This window comes from Pelodiscus sinensis, chromosome 2, assembly GCF_049634645.1.
Source record: "Pelodiscus sinensis isolate JC-2024 chromosome 2, ASM4963464v1, whole genome shotgun sequence".
In the NCBI taxonomy this organism is placed as follows: domain Eukaryota; kingdom Metazoa; phylum Chordata; order Testudines; family Trionychidae; genus Pelodiscus; species Pelodiscus sinensis.
This window is the reverse complement of record NC_134712.1, coordinates 251,159,203-251,179,776: the sequence shown is the minus strand read 5'-3', so window position 1 is coordinate 251,179,776 and position 20,574 is coordinate 251,159,203. Positions and strand designations below refer to the sequence as shown.

Below are 20,574 nucleotides of genomic sequence, written 5' to 3'. Positions count from 1 at the left end.
ATATTTCAAATGAAGTCCAGTTTTTCTGGAACAGAAGTTCTAAAAGACTAATGGCTTAGTCTGGTAAGCCATTATATCTGCTGACAAACTAATACCATGTTTCCAGTGTTACACAAATGATGTGGCAATGTATACTTGGGAAAAAATATTTAGCTCAGCAGTTAAAGAGAGACAATCTCAGCAAAGATCTGTCAAGTGTATCCTTTCACAAAGAATATGCATATCTTGATCTGGTGTCTGATGACTTCCTCACCCTTCCTCAAAACTCTTGAAAATATTTGTTCCTCGTGCTGCAATTATGTAAACTCACTACACGGATGTAGGACTCCTGTCTTGTATAGGTCAGGAAGATAAAAGACAACTTGTTGTCTTTCAGAGAGAAAAAACAGAGACACGGATATAGAACTTGAAGTATATTTTTAATTTCATTAAGTTCCCCTCATAAGGAATAAGGGATTTTTTTCAAAAGTAAAGAAATCAGAGTTTGTAGATATGTACAAAAATTTCACTGATATTTTTAACCACCACCTACTTCTGAATAACAAATTTGCTGTAAGTAAACATATTATAAAAATGCTCAGTAGTGCATGTTCTATTAGGACAATTAAATGTAATACAGTATTTAAAATAAAACTCCTAAAATACAGAGTGACTCCCTTTATAAAGCTAATAATTGCTGATGTGAACCATAAAAATAGAACATTCTAACAGTATGCTTTGGATTGGTATAATTACTAGTTGACAGTATTTCTATTGCACCCCATTTTTCTAGCTTTAAAAAGTCAACTCTCGCCTGAAACATGACAAAGTTATAGACTGGGTGAATTTTTTGTTTTTATCGTATGTAATATGGCAGTGTTTAAGATTCTGGATGCCTTATGTCATGTGTAGCACTCAAAATAGTGAAAATTTAATATGAAATAATCCGTTTAAAATTATGGATCTGCATCAAATAACGTTGCTGTTTTGAGTTAGCCATGACATATTCATTCATGATTCTGATTAGCAGGTTGCAACTTTATTAGAAAAAGTTCTGTTAACACGCATGACCTGCTAGAACACAACTTTTTATAGCTTCAGTTGAATATATTTCAAAAACTTACAATGTATGGATTTAAAAGATTGTGGGTGTTTTTTTAAGCTACCCAAAGTGTCAGAAGGGTGTGATCCTAACTTTTGGAATTAAGAGCCCAATTTGAATCTGTGTTTGAAAGCTGGATATTCATACATCAATTAGCTCAGTTCTAGTTATCCAAGGATCTTGCAAACTAAACACACCCTGTTATCTATGCACATAGAGTAAGTGGAGTGTGACATTTTTAACCGTCTATTTGAATTTCTTCTGCATGTTTCAGGTGAGAACCTAAAGGCTAATCTTAGTAATTTAATACTATCAAAAATTACTGAATTAACAAAAAAACCTGACAACTTTCACATTTCAAAGCTCTTGATGAGATAAAAAATAATTCTCACTATTGCAAAACATTTGAGAAAAGTAAACAATCTCAAAATAGTACAGAACATTAGTAAAGCAAGCTATTATTTTACATTGCAGTACTCATTAGCACTGATAAAGCTATATTAGTCAGCTTTTCCATTATAAATGCAGATTTTAGGAATTACTGCTGTTTAAATAAAAAAATCATTTCCCAGTATACAAATCCTTAAACAATGGAAAATGTATTTACAAGTACATTTAAATCAGTTGAACCATAGTTTTGCAAGAAGTTATTCAACATTCCTCCAATTTTGCAAACCATTTATCCATAATCTGGACTCACTTTTGGTATTAAATTTCCAAAGTAAAGTACAGTAGATATTTTGTATTAAGCATATCACTTTTGTATAGCAAAGCCATATAACAGATTAATAAACAAACTGCACAATATTTTTCTATGGCAGAAGCGTACATTCTAACCTAGATAATAAGGTTTCACTTACGAACATTTTGAAAAGGGCCATTATGATTTATTCTGACAAAACTACTTTTCATGTCTATTTTCATGGACTGATAATGTTATTCAAAGATTTATAATGTTCAGCTTCAAAGATGAACTGACGTGGCACGCAAAGCAGCACGAATTGAAGTAGGACTTCCTAGAAGCAATTTTTTCTGAAGTCTTAAAACATTGTGCTAATTATCACAAAGAAAATCACTTAGAACATTCACGTTTTTAGACAAGTCTCATATTAAGAATCAATTCTGTTTCATCCCCCTTTTCTTTGCACATTGTACCTAAGTATTACAATCTAAATGGTGCACAATATCTCACCCTTTTCCTCATACCTCTGTAATATCGAGGTACAATGGGATGAGCATTAAGACAGAATGGCAGTCTGTTTTCATCAACTTGCTACTGCTACATTTAAATATGTACAAGACACCATTGAGTTGATCTCCAGCATTTAAAAATAAGCATTTTAACAAAATATACAAATGGCAGCCTTTACAAATATTTTTCTTCAAAGTTTTACAATTATCAGCATTTATTTCAAAATAACGGGCAAAGAGCCCTGCAATATTTATAGGGCTACTTTGAGACAGTACAGATTGTTGCACACTGAAAAGGAATACCAGCATATTTACAGAAATATAATTCCATGGCTTGGAAAATTTGATTCAAATAAAGTTAGTCTTCATAGTTGGTTACCATAGCACTGGCATAAGGAAAACCCCCCATTTTGAGTTGCGCTCAAAATGTCTATTTGTGTATATGCAGTCAGTCTAATGAATCCATCTCTAATACGCAAATTTTCACCTCAGTCAGTGAAAAATGTAACTTGTGATACTCATAGACTAAAGGTATTTTACAACATTTACATAGAATTACTAAACATTAATCAACATTGCTGAAGAGACATTTTCAGCTATATCTGCTGCTTTCACTGGGGCTTCGGTTGTTAGAATAACTGCGATCACTTTCACTGTCAGAGCCGTAAGATCTACAATTAAAAAAAAAAGATTAAAACTCCTTACAAATCAGTTTTCTATCATTTTGTTTTAAGTTCAAAATTACGGCAAGCTAAATCTTATGAGATAAGTGTAGGTAAGAAGAAAAAAAATTCTGTGGAAACTTCCACAGGAACACAATGTATATCCACTGAAAGAGAGATCATTTTAATAAAGGTTCATTATTTCAAAGCAAATTTATCACATTCTAAATTGTGTGCTACAAACCTAAAGCGAAATCCTGTTGCAGTGAACTGAACAAGGACTTTGCCATTAACTTTAGTGTGGCCAGGATATCGCCCACAGTAACTAAATGTTGTTTTGTTTGAGTTCAGTGAGCCAGCACAGGCTGAACAAGTTATATCCTTTTGCATGAGCTTAGAGCTGTTTTACCTTGTGTTTTCTCCACGGGCCTAATCCCACAAAACCCTTATGTCATGTGAATAGTATCAAAGGCAAGTTGGGGTTTGCAAAACTGGGCCCCTGAAATGATAAAACTAGGTTTTGGAAATATCAGCTTTTAAAATGAGCATAGGCACTTCCCACCTATATAAACCCAAGATGTTGAGTCCTTGGCCAATGGACAGGATGCAGCTTGTTTGATGTTATTTTTTGGTTCTCTTGATTGTGAAGAAAACCTTCCAAATGCAAATAAGTGTACCATGATCCAATTTCATCTTCCTGATATTTACAGGCAGCCTGAAACAATAATTCAGAGGTGTCTACTTCCCACCCTGCATTAACCTCATGAGGGTGTCAACATTCATGCATAACGAAACATGGCTTGTCTACATGTCTCTAGGGTAAAAATTCTAGTGTTGTGAACTGACTGACATTGACCCAGCTGGTGCACATTAAAAGTTCCTTAGTGCACAAAAGGAAACTTTGAGCACATACCAACAGGGTCTATGCAGGCCAGGCAGCATGCAACACATTACTGAATGTTAGAATTCACACCTTATTGATTTGCAGTACTGCATCGGGTAGAAAACCCCTATGTTACCAGTGCAGGAAAAGGGGAAGAGGTGGGAGTGATGTCCACAGGCTAGAAAATGGGAACTGTTACAAGGAGAGAAAAATAGAGGAAACAAGAAAATTGGGTAATGAAAAAAGAAAGGAAAATGGAGAAGAGAAAAAGGGCAGAAAAAGTGATGTTGCTAAATACTGGAATATTTTCCAACCAAGTGATGCTGGGTTAAGAGAAAAACTAAATCTGAAGTTACTAGGTAAAGAGCATATTCCACCACTGATCTTTGTGCAAACCTCCCACAGACATCTGAGGACTGGAATTGTCATTCCTGTTAGCTTTTTATCTCCCTTTCACAAGCTTTTGTATTGACATTGAGGTCTACCTAAAAAGTATCTACCATCCAATGGAATTTTGGTTTACAGTCCTTTATAGATGTGGCATTTAAGCACAAGCATGGTTAAATTTAAATCCTGCAATTATTATTTCTGATTTAGCCAATGGGAATTAAATGCCAGATTTTTAAAAAATACATACATGCATGTGTGGAGATGAACTTATGCACATATACACACAAAGGGTTACTACACACAATAGCAAAATCCCGCTCCCCTCCTCCTTCCTTTAGAATTCTTGAAGTAGAGATTGTGTGTGTTTTGTTACTTCTTTCTATTTTTAGTTCTTGAGCTACTGTAAAACAAATTTGCTAGTAACAGTACATTTTATACTTGAAAAAGACTATATCTGTTGAAATCTTGTTCCTTATAAATTTCCAGTAAAACACCTATGGACATTAATTGTGGACTGTTAAGTTTAAGAAGTTGTGGCACTGAAAAATTACATACCTGGACCGTCTGTCATAACTTCGAGATCTGCGGTAGCTGTCACTCCTCGGACTTCTACTTCGACTACGACTTCTGCTATAGTAACTATCATAAGTATATGACCTACTTTAACAGGGAAAAAATAATTGAAGACTTTGGAAAGTTCTTTTCTAGAATGATAAAAATTAGAGTTTTGGATGTTTCTTGAATAAAGGAAACATTTTTCTTTCTGTATCCTTATTACTACTTCAAGGATTTGGCAAACAAGCTAATTGTCAATTTAATAAATGTTTAACTGGAAGAGTATAAGTTTCTTCACAAAGCAGCAGTTTACCCAAATAAGTCTTTCACTTTTAAAAATAATTCAATATATTTTAAATAAAGAATATTTTATAAATCTGTCTACAAATTTTGCATAAAGTATCAAGATTATCAAACCTTAACTTGCCTGTTTGAACACATTCTTGCAAAAATAAATTGCAACAGAAAAATTTATGGGGATTTAAAACAATAGGACAAAAAGCTGAAAGCAGCAATAAAGGACGCCAATCAATTAAATCCTCTCCAGGGTTTAATACCATGCCCATGACCCTTTTTAAATCTCTTTTCCTCTTTTAAAAAAATTCTGTTTTCAGGATGTTAAGTTTGCTATAATTTGGCTTACTATCAAGCTGTATTTTAAACAATATTACTGCCTTAATATATTAGTTCATTGTAAATGTTAGTTTGTTCCCCATGTTCATGTAATATCATAATCCATACCTAGATCGACTGTGATGATCATATGAACTGCTTCTGGATCGACTTCTACTATAGGTTCGACTGTGACACAAACAGGAAATACATATTAACCATTACATATGGACCAAGGACTGAATTTGAAAAAAATTTCTAAGTTACTTGCTTGATATTCCTTGTCCACACTGCATGACATTTAACATAATTATTCTCCAAAATTAAGCAGTTACCAACCTCTGTATTCTTAAAAAGCATACATTTTCAGAGTAGGTTGCTCCCAGGATGCATTAGCATAGCTACAACTCAACACCTCAAACTCAAACTAATTTAATTAGTTTGTCTGTGTCTGACAGAAACTTATCTATCACTTAGGTTAAGATTTTGTCAGGGGAACTTTTCAAAGTCATGGACAATAAACAAATTCACAGAAGCCAATGATCTGTCAGTGAGTGAGGGACTGACAAGTCCAAACCTGGCTATTCGGGGTGAAGGTTGGCGGAGAGCAGTGTTCCCTCTAAGATTTTCCATCCATGAGCAGAGTGAGTTTTGTCATGTGCACCAATATTGAGGTCATTGTTCAGATGTGTGCCACCAATGCACTCTATCTACCTACCTATCTATAGTTACAGAAGAAAGAATACTAAAACAGCCCTTTCCCAGTCATAAAGAATAAAAAGAGATGTTAAATCAGAACTTTCACCCAAGCATCCTTATCATTATGGCTGACCCAAAGTGTCATGCCATCAGTTACAGATAAGGTAAAAAGACATCACCCCCTTCACATACTTGCAAAGTTTGAACAATAAGCCATTTTTCTTAAAGACCTATGTTGTGCTGCTACACAACACCAGTAATAAATGGTGGCACAAATCCCAAACAATCAAACCTTGGGAGAAAGATTTCAGGACCTTTTGTCCCCAGCACCTTCAATTTTTAGGCAGCTCTATTCTCCTGCTCAACCAGCACAGCAGGGTGTCTTCGGCTCTGACAAATGGCTCAGCACAGCGTGGTTATGAAATGCACAGGGGATGAACTAGCAGGAGAGACGGGCAGGGAAGGGAACATGTGTTTACAATGTTGTTTCCATTAACATTTGGGGGCCAGCTCAACACATTTTAGGGATTACGTTTCAAATCAAACTTAGGACTGGACAGGACGCAGAGGAGAGACAGGGAGCAGCAGGGTGCCTGCCCCCAAGGAGCTTAGAACATCTGTTGTTTATGATGTATTTTTGCTACCAGGCTCCCTCGTATCTCCCAGCCTTGAGTGTTGGGCCACTTGCTGCCAGTCCAGCCCCATGTCCTGATCTTCCTGGCCCCGGGGCAAAGGATAAGCTGGCAGCTGCTATGTCTGGGGAGGGTCTGTGGTGAGGACAGCCAGGGGTGAGGCCAGAAGCCCGTGGCCCGATCTGGAGCGGGCAGTTACGTGTGAACCAACTGCCTCTGGAGTAAGGGTTGGGCGCTGGCTGGCTGCACAGCACAAACTCTTCGGTCGCCACCTCGTCCTGCTCCTGGGTCACATCCAGCAGGCACACCCACAGTCGGCCAGAGGTGGCTTCCCTGCTGCAGCCGTGGCAGCTCCTGCTACTGAAGCAGCCGCTGCCTATCACACTGTTCAAGCTCTGGCCCCAGCTGAGGGTGCTGGAGCAGCTGCTTCTCGCCATGTGGCTCTGGCCCCGACCAAGGCCACCGGAACTGTTGGTGGGCAGCTCTGGTCCCAGCTGGGGTTCCGGAGCAGCTGCTGCTTGCCACATAGCCCGCAAATCCCATCCTGGGAAAGGGCTGAAGCTAAGGCTAGGACTGCATGATGGCTGCCCTGCTGCTTCTGGGGCGGGGCAGCCACCCACCACATGGCCTTCTCCTGGAGCAGCTGAACAGCCACTGCCCAGCTCTGCTGAGGAACTGGGCGGGCCTCAAATTCTTGGTGTGCACCTGTACAGGCACACACCTTAGAGGGAATACTGGCTGAAAGCCTTTCCCTTCCAGCTCCTGGAGTGGGAGCTTAGAGCTGCTCCAATTCCAACACTTCAGGCTGCAGGGAGAGAGAGAGGGAGAGCGAGAGAGAGCGTGTGTATATGGGGAGGCGACGATCTGAAAGCCACTCCAGCTGTGTTGCTCCACGTCCATGTGGGGACAGGGGCCAAGAGCCACTCCAGCCACAGAGGGTTGAAAGCCACTCCAGCCCGTGCTGTTTTGGTGGGGTTCAAGGTAAGGACGTCATGGACATCCATTAAAGTCACAGAATCCATGATCCAGTATTCTTACCTATGACTCTTGTAACTGTGATAAGATCTACTTCGACTTCTTGACCGATCTCTACTATACCATCCTCTGCTTCGGCTTCTTGTATAGCTTCTTGATCTGTAATTGACCAACAACTTTAAAAAGAATATACTAAAACAGAAATAAAACTAATAGTGACAGAAACAGAACAACACTTTAAGATAGACTTGTTAAAGTGCTTTCTTGTAAACTAGTTAGTGAAGAGATAAATGGCTAGTTTCTAATTAGCACATTACTGTTGGAAACTGAGAGATCCTGTCAACTCAGAACTTGCACTTCTATCTCAAATTTGTTTGCTTACTCTAAGTAAAACTGTAGATTAATAAAATAGATTACATAACAAATTGCTAACCTGTATGAGTAAGTGGAACTTCGTGATCGACTTCTTGAATGACTATAGGATAGTGATCTTGTTCTATGTCTGGATTTAGATTCAGATTTACTTCGTGACCTACTTAGACTCCTGGACTGGCTGTGGTCATCTCTACTTAAAGGAGACTGTTCATCACTTGAAGTCTCTTGGTTCCTTGGTCTTCGATTTAACCGTGCTGTCTTTCTAACTTCATCAAAAAGAGATCCTGGCCTGACTTTATTTTTACTTTTTATTTCTATTCTTAAACCTTGTGGTTTAGAGTCAGGTGCTGAAGTATTGTTTGTGACTTCTGCAGCAGTACTAGTAGTAGCAGACTGTAGATTTCCTACACCCTGTAAAGGTTTCCATTTATTATCTATCATATTGCTTTGTATATTTTCTGTTATTTCAGTTTTCAAAGAGTTTTCCACAGTAACAACCATGGTGATGGAGCTACTGTCTTGTATTCCTACTTTTTTTACTTCTTTAACATTTATCAAGTCTTTATTACTGTTTCCTTGTTTGGCTGTGTCTGGACCAGGGCTCTCATTTGGTAAATCTTTGTTTACACTAACATTTAAAGACTGAGATTTAGCACTCTGGATGACAGGAGACAAAATGTCCACAATAACCTTCCCCGGGGAGTTACGATCCGGAGTACAAATCTCCATGTTGTCATCTGTCTGCATAACATCCTCTGATCCATTTTGTTTACTTTCTTCAATATGTTTAACACCTTTCTTTGAAGTAGCTAAATTTATTTCTGGATATAATGTACTGGCTGAGTAGTTGTGATCACTGTTGTCTTTATTAAGGTGACTATGATCTGATGATGTATTGCATGTAGTGCTCTTTTTCAAGAGACTTTCATCTTCACCCGACTTTTTAGCATTTCCAGTTTTATCTTTGTACACTTTCTTGTTTTCATGAGCTTCTTGGTTTTTATCTTCACTATCCCTGGTAAGTTGCTTTTGTTTTTTATTATCTTTTGTAACGGGCTTTTCATTCATATCCTCCTCTTCCTCCTCCCCATACTCCAGTGGGGGCTGCCAGTGAAACAGCTCTTTTTGTTTCTGAACTTTATGCTTCTTCTCTTTTTTGTCCTTTGATTTCTCTTTGGCTTTTTTGGAATGTGACTTTTTGAGGTTCTTTTTGGAACCATGTTTATGGTTTTTTGGCTTTCCTTTAATATTTGCCAAACTGGAGTGGGAATTTTCAGATGCAGAAGAGGAGGACTGTTGCTTGTTTGTCTTCCAAGTATGATCAGAAGAATCCAGCAAACCTTCTGAAGAATTTGATTTCATTTTCACCCTGCTTTTGGTAAGACTGAGCTCTGTATCAGATCCTGATGTGGCCTCACCTTCCTCTTTACTGGATGAGGGCCTAGAATCTTCTCTACCATTTCTAGTCTCTCCTCTTTCCGAATTTGATTCTGAGTCCCATTTACTGCCTGAATAAGTCTTTCTTTTTGTCTTTACACCACTTCTAGGCTGTTCAGAAGTTTTCTCCTGCAACATTTTCTTTTTTGAATGATCATTGTCCCTTTCAGACTTGGTTTTGTCCTCACTTCTGTCAATAGTCAAATTGTTTTTAGTCTCTTTCTGGTTGTCTCCTTCTGGTTGAGAAAGTTCTTCTTTTTCCTGGACAGGCTGTATTTTAACAGAATGCTCACTATCTGTAGAAAAGTCTAAAGATGATCTACTCTCACTCTCTTTTCGCCCTTGAGAAGACTCTTCATAGGCTTTACTCTTCCGGACAACCATGCTTCTTTCAGAGCTACTCTCTTGCCTTTTCTTCAATGACTGAAAATTATTTTGCTCACTGGATTCAGATTTTTTTTTGCTTCCATGTCTATCATCATCACTAAGAGAGTAATAAGATGAAGACCCGCTATAATCTGATTGGTCACTGCGGTATCTATTTGGTGACTGAGATCTGCCAGTTGACCGAGATCTTGATCTTGAGGTAGATGCACTCCTTGATCTTGTATAAGATCTAGAGTAAGATCTGCTTCGAGAAGACCTGCTCCTTGATCGTCGCCAACTATCTGAACTTCTCTCACTATGAGACTTTGAATAACCACTTCGATCACTATCTGAACTCTTTTGTCGCTTACGATAGGAGGAGGAAGTATTAACCTCTTTAATATTTGCTAAATTGTAGTTACTTGCGGTAGGCACTAAATGTGTTGTTTTAGCTTTCATTTCCTGAATTCGCTCATAGGATGGCTTCCAGGGCTTTTGTCCAGGTTTCCACCTGGAAGGTGGAGGACTGTCACTTAAGGGTATAACCGGAATATTTTCAGCTACAATAGGTTGTACTACAACTTTTTCACTCTGTGGTATTGTGGCTTTTACAGGTTCAGTCTTGTTTAGCTTATTTTCATTTAATTGTGCAGTAGTATTTCGTGGTGAATTTGAAACTGTCCTGTGGTGCCTTGAGTTAGAGCTAGATCTTGATCTGCTTCGAGAACGCGACAACTTAGATGCTGTTCTTGATCTAGAACTTCTTCTGGAATAAGACCTTGATCTAGATCTTGATCTACCTCTGGATCTGTAATATGATCGAGAATCTCTGCTTGACAGAGTTGACGAACTCTGGTCATCTTTGTCAGATTTAGACCAGTCTCTTCTGGATGAGCGTCTAGAAGATAATGAGGAAGAAGGAGACTTTCTTTCATGATCACAAGATGACTTTGTCCTCCTGGTAGAAGAACGAGAGGATTCTACCTCTGATGAGGGCGAAGTTCTCTTTTTTTTAATTTGTTTATGCTTCTTGAAATGCTTTTGTTTTTTAGCTTTCTTTTTGTGTTTTGTCTTCTTTTTCTCTTTTCGGTGCTTTTTGTGGTGGCTGGTATACCTCAGTGTACTGAGATCAGAATAGCCATTATGTGACCAAGATCTTGATCGCTGGGACAAACTTCTTTCATCCCATCTACTTGAACATGGGTCACTCAACCTTAAAAGGAAAGCACAGAGTATTAATAGAAATTCATGAAAACTAATTTGCTTGATTTCTGCATCCAATACAGAATATCAATACAACTGGTTCTCCACAGAGCTGGATGAAGCTAAGTATAGAGAAATGTTATATTTGGTAATAAATAAAAGAGTTCCTGTGATAAGGGTACATATACATTTTTTTAAAAATCCTATTATACAGTACTATAAAATTATCTTTCAAATGTGAAATGGCTTTACTATGAAGTTATTAGACAGCTACTTCTTATCTGGGAGATAACAGCTATCAAATATCAGTTAAAACCATTACAGTTTTAGAGCGTACAGATACTGTATTCTAAATGATGTGGTTTTGAAGCATGTAGGCCAATCTTGCTGTCCAAAATACTCATAACTTATCAGTACTGTAATTGTTATTCTTTCAAATGTATTGTGCCCATCTATACTGCAGGTGTTTGTACACCCAGTGCATGAGTCAAATTTTTGCCAGCAGTACTGCCAGATGGCACATATATTCTGCTCTCCTTATGCTCTGAGGTGCTGGTGTAAAAAAGTATGGTTGCAGCCTCCTTCTCTGTTCCATCATATCTATAAAGTGAGAGGGTCATGAAATGTACATGCGCACAACACACCTACAAAATAACTGTTTTTTCTGTGTGATTGTGCACATATACATTCACTGCAGGTGATGCATCAGCAATTCCCTTACAGGTGAAGGGTATTCAGATTATCCGAACAGAGATTGTAACACTGACTTACCAAAGTTGGCATTGTTATGAGACACTTGAGAGATGGCGTAATGAGTGCAAAATGTACATACAGATGACTACAATATTGCCTTTTAGATATCACCAATAGAAACATTGCTCAGAAAGTGGTGAAGTGGACACTGAATGAGAAGTTATTCTTGGTGGCAGGAAGACTTCAGCAAGGTTGTAGCAGAACTTAATGAAGTCAAGAATCCAAATGAGATTTACTCAGTTGACCCTGATTGACCTTAATTTGCTCAGCACAGACTATGAAAAGCCTGGGAAAAGTCTAGTGAAGTCCAGGTAGAACACCAAATGTATAACTGTTTCCTCAGCTTTAGAAGAATAGGTTTTTAGGGAAAAAACATTGGAAAATTAATAGACTGACTTACATGGAACGCTGACATTACCTTAGGGTGTGGCCTAAAGAAAACGGTCTTAATGGAAACCTATAAAAGGAGGATCAGCAAGAAAATATTAATGTTCTTCAACCCTCTTAGTAGATGTGACTGCCCCCAGAAAAGCCATTTTCATACACAATAACGGTAACGAGGTTGTAGCCAGAGACTTGAAAGGGAGGCCATATGAATTTGGAAAGAACTAGCCTGAAATCTCATATAGGTACAGGATCAGACACAGAAAGGTAAACAATGAGTAGACCTTTCAAAAAATCAAGAAACAAGAAGATGAGAGAAAATAGAAAACTCATTGTTCTCGGGTGGGGTGGAGGGGTTCAGTATTCAGGCAGCCTCAGGGAGAGAGGACAACCCCAGTTCTCTCTCAGCACAGCAGCTTGGGGCCAGGTGAGACGTGCCTGTCCCTGGCCACTACAGTTGGCACAGTATGGGGGATGGGTGCATATCCCCGGCTAGAGGACAGACAGACACACAAACGCTCTCAAATGTATAGTAGATAGTTGTCCCTTTCTCTACTTCGGTCTCCTGCTGGCCCAATGCATTTATAGCTTGCTGTCCCCCCCATGGTCATTCTACAGTATAACCGTCCCTCCTACCAGACCTCTTCCTTTCAATTTTATGAGAAACAACTGAATTTCAGGCACATCCCATTGTGCTGGCACAATAAAACCCTTACCTTGCTTTAAGTCAGAGATAGGGAACCTTTTTTGGGTAGAGGGCCGCTGACCCACCAAAAAACAACAACAACAACAACAAAAACCACCCACACATTCCTTTTGGGGGGGAAGGGAGAGGGAGGGCCCACACACAAGAAAAAAGCAAACAAAAAAAGCAAACAAAACAAAAAAACTCCCCTCACTGACATGGCCCCACATTCCCCTCGCATACCAGAGCCTAGGGGGGGGGGCTAACCTAATAGAATTTGTGTGCTCCAGCTCCATGGTGGAGTCGCAGGGCGGCTGGAGTGCCAGCGCAATGTTCCCCAATGCTGGGGGGGGGGGGGGGGGGGGGTGAGTCTCTGAGGCTTGATCCAGGTGAGTTGGGGGCCTGTGGTTTCCCCATCCCTGCTCAAGTTATGATTATAGCATACTCAATTTGGTGGCCCTAGCTCTTACCATTTAGGAGAAGTTCTTGAACAGACTGACTCACAGACAGATGGACATACAGACAAAATTTCTAAAATATATAACAGATACTCAAGAGATCAAATAACCAATGTCAGTCAGGTTTAACAATATGGTTCAGAAAAAAGGTCCTATACGATACCAGTCTATGAAGAGCAACCCCATGAAGCAAAATTGAATTCACCTTATGCAGAAGGTGTGCTTCCCAAGTTATGCATTTCAGCTAGTATTATTTTTATGAATTTACAAGTTACACATTTTGACTACACATCACCAAAATACAACCTATCAGTTTGTTCCACATCCCTAACTTGTTACTCTGTTCCCTCTTTATTTCTGTTTTGCTAGCATTCCAGGTGAGTACTGTGGAAGTACTTGCCTGACTTACACTGAGACACAGAACGCCTACATCTTGATTACAAGTTCCCTATCTGCTTGTAACAAATGATGATTTCAGCAAATGCAAGCTGTTATTGGACATTTAGCATAGGAAGTGAACGAGATTATGGTAAAGACCAGTTTAGGTTATATCACTGTTACAGTATTTGTGCTTACTCCATACATGCACTGGATATTTGATATATATATATATATATATATATATATATATATATATATATATATATATCTCTCTCTCTCTCTCTCTCTCTCTCTCTCTCTCTCTCTCTCTCTCTCTCTCTCTCTCTCTCTCTCTCTCTCTCTCTCTCTCTCTCTCTCTCTCTCTCTCTCTCTCTCTCTCTCTCTCTCTCTCTCTCTCTCTCTCTCTCTCTCTCTCTATATATATATATATATATATATATATATATATATATATATATATATATATATATATATATTCCAATAGTCCGGCATCCAATTGTACAACACTTCCAACAGTCCGGCATCAAAACGGCAAGAGCCTAATGAGTGAGCTTTGACAAAAAACGGTCACAAGGCAGCAGCAGCAGCAGCTGAACCGAGCGAAAAGGGTAAAAAAGGGTTATATAAAACCAATTTATAGCACCTCCTGCTAGTCCAGCATATCCAAGAATCTGGCACCACCTAGGTTCCAAAGGTTCCAGATTATCGGAAGTCTACTGTAAAAAGCGTGCAAATATTATGATATATATTTACATGCTAGCCAGTATATGTTAATCAACAAATATGAGGGTGCTATCATGAATCAGGACACCAGACTTGACAGCCTTAAAGGGGCTGAAGTTCATGGAACTGATGAAGAAAACTTAGATTTGTGAAGTATCAAATGGGTTCCAGAGGATTTACCAGAAGATTTTCTGGGGAAAAGTCTAAAAAGTTGAAGTCCTGTTTACACTGGCATGTCTGAGTCCCTTTAAAGTGACTGACAAGGTAGCCAGTGTAATATTTGTCACTGATCTTGTGTTTTAAAACAGAAAGAGCTAGAGGGCAATTCTGGTTGAATAAGATTCCCCTGCCTTATGGCCAGGGCTTTACCACGATGCAAGATACCTCTTTCATGAGGTGGATCTTAAATCGAAAGTTCCTCTGTGGTTTGGTCCTGGTGGGGAAGGAGGTACAAATAGAGCATTTGTCCCTGGCCTAAACCAGACAAATCAAGCAGCTCTTGTGTCTATTTGTGACTCAGATGATGGCCCTGCAGGTGACACACTAGACAAATTCTCTAGACGATGGCAGGCAGGCCGACAGAAAATTTAAGAGATGCTAGCAAACTGAAGCAAATGTTACAGAGAGCTTCATTGTGCACTCACTATGGGCAGTGAGAAGGAATTGAGAAGGAGGATGCAGCCAGGCCCCTCTTATGCCTTTGCCTGAGGGTGTGTCCAGACTACGTGGATTTTTCGAAAAAAGTGGCCTTTTTTTGAAAAATCTTTACCTGCGTCTAGACTGCCACCACAATCTGTCGACAGTAAATCGAAGAACATGGCGGTTTTGTTGACCGCGGAAAACCTCGTTTTATGAGGAATAACGCCTTTTTTCGAAAGCGCTCTTTTGAAAGATGCTGTGTAATGCAAACTGTGCTTTTTCGAAAGTACTGATTGTAGTCTAGACGCTCTTTCGAAAAAGGTGTGTAGTCTAGACGTAGCCTGAGAGAAAAAAGAAAGCAGGGGCACGCTGACTACATAGTGGTACTGCAAAAGTCTCTGACTCACGTGCGTTAGGCACACAAACCCCTGCACTGGAATGCGTGTGCGCACAATCATTCAAAAGAGAACTATGAATTAATAAGCTATGTTGAAATCCAAGCTTAATTTTCTCATACTTTTTAGTGCTTCTCTTCCAAATAATCTTACAATATATAAACAGGCAGAAGTTAACAAAATATCCCAATTGCTATGTACACCTAATGCTATTATTCAATAACCATCAGATAATGGAACAAGTCTTTTCTATTTTTATTATTCTGAACTTGAACAGAATGACTTCTCATTTTACAAAGCAAGTAATATATACAGGCAGTCCCCGACTTACGCGGATCCGACTTATGTCGGATCCGCAGATACGAACGGGGCTGCCCCAGAGTACACGGACTGCGGGACCTCGCGGTCCTGCCGCCCGTGTACTCTGGGGCTTTCTCTGCGTCTCCCTGGTCTGCAGACCAGGAAGACGCAGAGCAAAGCCGCGGAGGGGCTCGGGCAGCCCAGGGGACTGCTCCGCTGCCGGCTTCCCCGCGGCTTTGCAAAGCCGAGGGGGGGGCTCGGGCAGCGGGACACCCCAGGCGCGCCTGGGCTGCTCCGCTGCCGGCTTCCCCGTGGCTTTGCAAAGCTGCGGGGGGGCTCGGGCAGCGAGGCAGCCCAGGCACGCCTGGGCTGCTCCGCTGCCGGCTTCCCCGAGGCTTTGCAAAGCCGCGGGGGAAGCCGGCAGCGGGACAGCCCAGACGCCCCGCGGCTGTCCCGCTGCCGGCGTCCTCAGAGGCTTTGCTCCCCGTCTCCCTGGTCTGCTGGTCTCCAGCAGACCAGGGAGACTGGGAGCAAAGCCGCGGAGGACCCAGGCGGCAGGACCGCGGTGCGTCTCGGTCCGCCGCCCATGTCTTCCTGGTCTGCTGGGGTGCGCTGCTAGTACGTGTCGTCCCACCCGCCCCGCAGCAGACTAGGCTTTTCTCCAGACGCCTGTGGCAGAGCAGCTGGGGTGCTGCCGGTTGGTCCCGCAGCGCCGCTCTGGGCGCTACTGGTCCAACCCAGGAGCACCCCAGCTGCTCTGGTCCTGATTCAGCAGCGGCTGAATCAGGACGCCTGGGGCAGAGCAGATGGGGTGCTGCTGGGTTGGTCCAGTAGTGCCGAGGAGCGGCGCTACTGGAGCAACCCAGCAGCACCCCAGCTGCTCTGCCCCAGGCGTCCTGATTTAGCCGCTGCTGAAACTGACCAGCGCTGACTACAGGAAGCCCGAGGCAGAGTTGCTCTGCCCCGGGCTTCCTGGAATCAGCTGCTGATCAGTTTCAGCAGCAGCTGACTTGGGGACGCTTGGGGTTCTTAAGTTGATTCTGTATGTAAGTCAGAACTGGCGGTCAGTTTCAGCAGCGGCTGAATCTGGACGCCAGTTCCGACTTACATACAGATTCAACTTAAGAACAAACCTACAGTCCCTATCTTGTACGTAACCCGGGGACTGCCTGTATAGCATTGTTAAATTTGTAGTAAAGGTCTTACTTATCTCCTTTACTCCACTTCTCTCCACTGGGTGGTCTGTAAGTTCGTAACCTCTGCATCTCCTCCTTCCAATGAGGAGGGGTTTCACTGCTCTCATCATCATCAGATTCAGAACAGGATCGTGATCGAGGTGGTGTATGGTATCGCTGAAATAGTACAAAAGCAGGATTAAACAAAGGGGAAATAGGACACCAAGTACCTAGTAGGAGAGAACTGAAGCAAAACCATAATAGAGCAGGTCTCAACAACACAAGTTAAATCAGGAGTCTCATTAGTAAATTCATAGATTTTAAGGCCAAAAGGGACCATAATGATCCTTTAGTCTCACTTCCTGAAAAACACAAACCAAACAACCTCACCCAGTAATCTCTGCATCAAGCCCATAAAAAATAATTATATACCCTACAATGAGTGTGGTTCCTTAAAGTATGTTGTCCACATGGGTTCCACTCTAGTTGGGCATGTGTCCCATGTGTAGGGCTCGACAAATCCGCTTTTCTACTTGCCCGTGGCAAGTAGATTTCAGCCGGTTGCCCTGTTCACCGGTGGTTTGCGCACGTGCAGTGCAAGGCTGGCGAGTGGTTTTCGCCGTGGTTTGTCAAACCCTGCCCATGTGCAAGAAATCTGACTTGCTTTGTCAGTAATCTTCACTTGAGGGCCTCCAACTGAGGGCATAATAAGCTAAGCAAATCCAACTTTCCCTCAGTTCCTTTGTCAAAATAGAATCTCAGAACTGTAAGATTCCATTATAGCACAGGAGGGCAGGCTGCAGAATCCACATGGACAACACTTCTCAAAGGAGAACCAGTTACTGTAAAATAACAAACCTTTCTTCTTTGACTCTATGTGTATTCCACAAACAAAACATTTGTCTGTTGGCTTGGAGGAGGTGGTTAAAGTCCTATTTATATTTAACTGCAGTACACCTCCTTCAAAAGGAACTTCTAATCAGGAAGCCTCTAGCAATGAATACTAGCTTGTAAATATGCAGACCCAGGTCCATGGAACTGTTCTACAAATTACAGAAATATGGACATTTGTCAGACAGCCTAGGATCTAGTGTAATGAGCTCCAATATGGTTAGGTAGATCAAACCTGGCTAACTCATAAACACGACCTTGGAGACCTACTTAGATAACATCTGAGTGTATATAGGCTGTTCCTTAACTCTATCAGCAAAGGCTAGAAATACTCTTGGCAGGGCTCCTGAATGGTGTCAATGTAAAGAGATAGCGCCCTTTCTGTATGAAGTTTATCTTCTTCCAGGGCTAAGTGAGACATGGGAAAGAAAACTGGGAGGTGAATAGATTGGTTTATTTGGAACTCAGACAACCTTGAGACAACCTGTCTTTATGAAATGTGTATGGGGACCCAAATCTTCCCTACCCTGGAAAATGATGTAATGGCTACTAAAAAGGCAGTCTTCATTGGTAGGTGCCATAGAGATTGATTGCTAAGAGTTCAAAGGTAATACTAACGTCCGTTGATGGAGGGAGCTCCAGAGGGGAGTAGGGTAGGAATGAGCTTAAAGAATCTTGCCACTCCAGAGAAAAACATAATATGGCTAAGGATGGGAGGGTGATGCTGCCACATGGACCCTTATGGAGCTGAAGAAAGCCCAGACAGAAAACCTTTTCCATTTATCTCTGTTAAGTTTGGTTAAAGGTTTCCTGTTCTGCAGCAGAATATTCCAAACTTCAGTTGAACAGCTTCTTTTGCTTTGTGTCATGCAGCCAGGATCCAGACTGTCAGACATAATGAAACTGGGTCTAAGTGGCTGTTGCTTTGCAGGACTATATTAGGCAGGGCCAGCAGGATGATGGTGGGGCTGTGTTAAAAGGTTCATCAGATCTGAATACCACAGAGTCTTGCCTCAATTTCCTCAGAACCCTTGGTACCATGAGAATCAACAGAAAGGCATATATCAATCTAAGTGTACAATGGACGAGGAATACATCTACCAGGGAGCCTGTGCTCGACCCCCTTCTGGAACAAAATGTCTGACACTTCTTGTTCTGGTCTGGGGCAAATAAGTCTGTTTCTAGGAATCCACACTGGAGTACAATATTCTGCAGAACGAAGTCTGACAAAATGCCCTAGTTATCCGAGGATGTCGGCTGAACCGATCTGCCAAGGTATTCGGAAGGCTGAGGTGGTGGCAAGTCACTGATCTGAGTCAGAATGCATCAACTCATGAGCCAAGTGGCCTTCTGACAGAGCACAGATGCAATCTTTCTCCCTCTTCTTTGCTGATATAATGAATAGCTGTGGTGTTGCCTGTCAGCACCTGTATTGTGGATTCCCAGAGTTGAGGAAAGAATGTTCTGTGTATGATATGAATGGCTTTATGACATTTAAATGGAAGCAAGCTTCTGGAGAGGACAATAGGATTTGCTCCCCACCTTTGAGTGATGGAGTCTGTCAGCAGAGTCATGGTAGACAGAAGTGTACAGAGAGGTCCTGTGTGGCCCACCTGCTGTATCAGCTTAACAAAGAGGGGACTCCTTGGGGGACTATAATCATTATGTCCATTCAGTGTCACTTGGGTAGATACAATATGCACAAAATACAGATTAAGTCTGGCAATTTCTTCACAAATACATGAGACTGCATGTTCATGAAGCTTGAAACATGTTTCCACTGATATTCTGAGTGACCCCTGAAGTTAATAGATGACATCTACTATTGCTTGGAATCTCTGCTATGGAAAATATACTTTTTACTGATCTGGAGTCTACCAGGACTCCTATTAACTCTATATACTGAGTTCCAGTCATTGCGATTTTTTGTCTGCTGACCGGGAGAGCCAGTGAGGCAAACAGCTGTGAATTACTTGAATTGAAAAGATGACCAGTTGGAATGATCTGTCTTTGAATTAGCCTGTCATTGAGGTAAAGATAGAGTTGGATTCCTTATCTTCTTAGATGAATTCCTATAACTGCCAAGCATTCAGAGAACACTCATGGTGTGAAAAGACTAAAGGGCGCAGGACCCTGTACTAGTAATGAAATGTTCTACAGGAAATAGCTCAGATTTCTGGTAGGGCTTGCTGGATACCCATAATCAGACATCTTGCAGGCCAAGAACCGCAAACCAATCTTGAAGACCTAATGAAGGAATTAGGAGGCTAGAATCACCATCCTGAACTTGAAATTGTGGATATAGATATTGAGCTATCAAAGGTCCCGCTCGGGCCACCAACCTCCTTTTTTCTTTAGGATAAGAAAGTAATGGAAATCAAAATCCCATCCCTGACCATGAGATACCATGCTTGGATTAAACATTACGCTTCACATGTGGCTCGTGTTATTCATTGTATATAAGATGAGACCTATGTTGACTAACTTACCCAATTACATATGTCTCTTATCTTGGCAACCAAACCCCATTAAAATAGAGACTAAAAGGCTAATACATTCAAAGAGCCCTCCCCCAACCACTGAATTTTCAGATCCCAACAATGTCACTCTACTTTCTTGACCACATATATGTAATAATAAGATGGGCATTGTTACTACAACTGGAGACATGAACAACAGCCATAATGCAAAAGACACTGTACAACTTTCTTATCTCTGTGCCTTACAAT

The 20,574-nt window shown here is 41.0% G+C and overlaps 1 protein-coding gene across 10 annotated transcripts in view; it reads right to left on the bottom strand.

The window, feature by feature from the left end:
- Nucleotides 1-400: 400 nt before the first annotated feature.
- Nucleotides 401-20,574, bottom strand: part of NKTR (natural killer cell triggering receptor) — an 84,051-nt gene continuing 63,877 nt past the window's right edge. For 8 of the 10 annotated variants that reach the window (XM_075922887.1, XM_006120599.4, XM_075922885.1 and 5 more), the window contains 6 exons: nt 16,986-17,131; nt 8,114-11,071; nt 7,744-7,839; nt 5,504-5,563; nt 4,763-4,867; nt 401-2,943 (listed from right to left, as the gene is read on the bottom strand). In XM_075922887.1, the coding sequence (XP_075779002.1) occupies nt 2,865-2,943; nt 4,763-4,867; nt 5,504-5,563; nt 7,744-7,839; nt 8,114-11,071; nt 16,986-17,131 (3,444 nt within the window). In that variant the 3' untranslated portion in view covers nt 401-2,864. The remainder of the gene's footprint in view (nt 2,944-4,762; nt 4,868-5,503; nt 5,564-7,743; nt 7,840-8,113; nt 11,072-16,985; nt 17,132-20,574) is intronic. The other 2 variants (XM_075922884.1, XM_025183378.2) reach the window with 1 other exon arrangement.